Below are 3230 nucleotides of genomic sequence, written 5' to 3'. Positions count from 1 at the left end.
TCTGCCGACACCCCGGCTCTGCAAGTTGAGGCAGAGAAGGCGAGCGTGCAGCGCGGCTGAGAGCGGGGAAGCCGGGGAGCGTGGAGATCACTGCTGGGGCGCTGCAAAAGGACCGGCATGGGTGACCAGCTGACAGAGGAGCAAATTGCAGAGTTCAAAGAGGCCTTCTCCCTCTTTGACAAGGATGGGGATGGGTCGATCACCACCAGAGAGCTGGGCACCGTCATGCGCTCGCTGGGGCAGAACCCCACGGAGGCCGAGCTGCAAAGCATGATCGGCGAGGTGGATGCCGATGGCAGCGGCACCATCGACTTCCCCGAGTTCCTGTCCTTGATGGCGAGGAAAATCAGGGGCGCGGACAGCGAGGAGGATATCAGGGAGGCCTTCCGGGTCTTCGACAAGGATGGGAACGGCTACATCAGCGCGGCAGAGCTCCGGCACGTCATGACGAACCTGGGGGAGAAGCTGTCGGACGAGGAGGTGGAGGAGATGATCAGGGAAGCTGACTGCAACAGCGACGGGCAAGTGAACTACGAGGAGTTTGTGCGCATGATGATGGGGAAGTGAGGCCAGGGGCGCGGGCACACGTCCCCTCCTCTCCCCTGTCCGTCTTCCTGCCACCACCGCTCCTGGACAGTGCATATCAAAGACTTGGGTTGGTTTCCACTCTCCTGCTGGCATCTTCCTCTTGCTTTTCTTGTCCTGATGTTTTATTCTAAAGGCTGGTTAGGACTTGTCCTGCTCATCAGCTCAACCCCGGGACTCCTGCAAAACTAGGTCACACCCAGGACCGTGTGGCCAGTGCCAATTGCCTTTGGAAAGAGGCAGCAGCTCACACGCGCCGACGGCGTTCGGGCCGATCCCTGCATCCCTCGCTCCTGTGAAACCAGCCCTTGGTTTCAAGCAGCCCCCGGGAGGATGGACGCCTCACGGGGGTCGGGGTTTGCAGCGTCGCAGGCGCTTGGCTGTCGGTACCTTCCTTAAAGCCAAATGCAGCCCTCACTCGCGCAGGTCTATGCGAGCAGATCCTTATCCACGGGGGAGCCCCCCGAAATCCCTCGGGCTTCCCCGGGATCTCTGGCAGCATTGGGACCCGTGCGCTCATTCGAGGTAGATAAGGGATCTCGCCACACGTCTGCCTCTGAACCTGGGTTTCTAAACCTCCCCACTAAAATTCAGAAAGGCCCCGATCCCGGGTTGTATTCCCCGCCATGCCTGGCTTTCCCAAAGACAGCCTCATAATAAGAGATTTCAAGGGGCTGACAAGCCGCCTGCCTGCCTTTGCAGCGGGGAAAACACAAGGCGCTTGGGTGCTGATGCTAGGAAACACAGACTTGCCCTGAGCCTGGGCTGGCTTTGTGGCTTTCATGGCATTTGTAATCTCTGATTCAATCCCTGGAAATGAAACGATCTCTGATTCAATCTGAAATGAGAAGCAGGCCGGCTTCTCCCCAGGGACTTCAGGGCAAATTTGGGAGCACGCCCTAGAGAAAGCTGTGGTCTTATTCACAAAGAAAGGGAGGGGGAGAGATAAGCGGGCTGGTGAGATGCTTATTTCCTATCCTGCTTTCTCTGCTTATGGGAAAGGGGAACTGCTACTGTCCCGAGCGCATTGGAGAAGTAGGTCTGTCGACGTTGTTGCTCTTTTCGGGAAGCCATTGCATTTCTGCTCCATTGATGCTTTTGTGCTTCGGTTGTGTCATTGACCTGAGTTCCTTTAACAAGTGTGGGGAGAATAAAGCTGTCACATTGCAAAACGGGTGTCTTATTCTTCTTTGAGTGAAGTGTTGCTTTCCCACGGCAAGATGTTTCAGATCTAGTCTTGGCCTTGCAGGATGCTGTCCACGTGCAACCCCACTTGCTAAAAGCCAAGGCGAGGAGGGAGCCCACGGGGGGCATCCTATTTACACGTCCCCATCCTCACCCTGAACACAGTCACAGGCCCGCTTAACTCTGCTCACAGTAGGACTTTGCTAGTCCGTGGAGCTCGAGGCTTTTGTGCTTAAAGATAAGCCCCTGCATAAACGTTTGCAGACCCAAGTCTCTCGGGCTGCAGAGGGACAGAGGCGGTGCATAATGCCTCGTCCCCTTGTACCGCCTGCTGTAACCCTGGTGGCTCCCACAGCAGCAAAACCAGGTGGATCAAGACAGCCGCCGTCATCATGTTCTGTCCATGCGCTGCCCTAAAAAAGCACTCCACTCCCTTGTGCCTTGTGCTGCCATTTTGGTCCCAAAAGTCCTGGTGCAAACTCCCTCCAAGCCATCCCCAGCGGACTGACACCACACATCGCCTTGTCCCTCTCTGGGGGTTGCCAGCTACGTGCAGGGCGGCAGTCCGCGGCCAGCTTCCACCTCTCCCGGCACGGTTTTGGTTTGGGGCCATCGCTCTGTAGCAGCGGAGGGGTGAAGCGTCTTCCTACTGTCCCGGGGACGTAGGCTTGAGCCCTGCCTGAAACTGCCCCCGGTTTACCTGCTGCAAAGAGTTACCTGGACATTTGGGCTGCAGAGCCAAAGGGGGCTGGATGGGATGTAGCTAGTCCCGTCACTCCCTGGGTACCACTGGCTGGTGCAAGTGATATGCCTTACCCACACCGGCCTACTGAGCTTGGACAGACCATTTTTGTTCCTATAAAACTCAGAGGTGAAGAATAGGGTGGGTGGAAAGGTCGAGCCACAGCAGGCAGGGTGAGGCTGGGCCGAAGTTGTGTTTGCCCGCAGGCTAACCGATATGTCAGGCTTGAACGTTTCGGATGGAAACGCCTACCGATGGGGTGTTGATCTGCATCAAATCATGTCATGCCAGCTCAGTTCAATGTCCACGCGGGTCCCTGTGAGCTGCTGCGGCGGACTGCGCTCCAGGGGCTTCCTCTCCCCCATCTACTCCGTGCATCAGGCTCCTGGCTCAGGCGACATCTCCCACGCAACGTGGTGGTCCCACATCATTTCAACCAGGTGGGGATGTATGTCCCCCCAGTTCCAGCTGGAAAGGGGAGATCCAGCTGGGGAGCCCCAGTTGCGGGGTGGAAAGGGGAGACGACCGCCTTGAGAGATGGGGGCAGTGGAGTGGGACACGCCATGCTGGCGAAAGCCCAGGAGCACCAGGGTGCTGGTGGATACTGGGAGGCCTGGCTGAGAGGCAGAGAGCTGATGTTACTCATTCAGAGAACCGGGGTGGTTTTGTGATGTGATGGGTGGGGGAAGTGAGTCCAGCCCCTGCCCGGCTACACGCT

General features: G+C 57.6%; 1 protein-coding gene across 1 annotated transcript; it reads left to right on the top strand.

The window, feature by feature from the left end:
• On the top strand, positions 1-1757 carry LOC149865434 (calmodulin, striated muscle). The gene has a single exon (XM_090041535.1). The coding sequence runs from the start codon at positions 118-120 to the stop codon at positions 565-567; it is 450 nt and encodes a 149-aa protein (XP_089897661.1). The 5' UTR covers positions 1-117; the 3' UTR covers positions 568-1757.
• The last annotated feature ends 1473 nt before the right edge of the window (positions 1758-3230 follow it).

Source organism: Crocodylus siamensis, chromosome 4, assembly GCF_052110815.1.
Source record: "Crocodylus siamensis isolate JL-2025a chromosome 4, ASM5211081v1, whole genome shotgun sequence".
Lineage (NCBI taxonomy): Eukaryota > Metazoa > Chordata > Crocodylia > Crocodylidae > Crocodylus > Crocodylus siamensis.
Note: the sequence above shows the minus strand (reverse complement) of the source record. Positions and strands in the feature narration are given on the sequence as shown.

What these genes read in the sequence shown, in the direction of transcription:
- LOC149865434 (XM_090041535.1), top strand. Translation starts at nt 118, where the DNA reads ATGGGTGACCAGCTGACAGAGGAGCAAATTGCAGAGTTCAAAGAGGCC.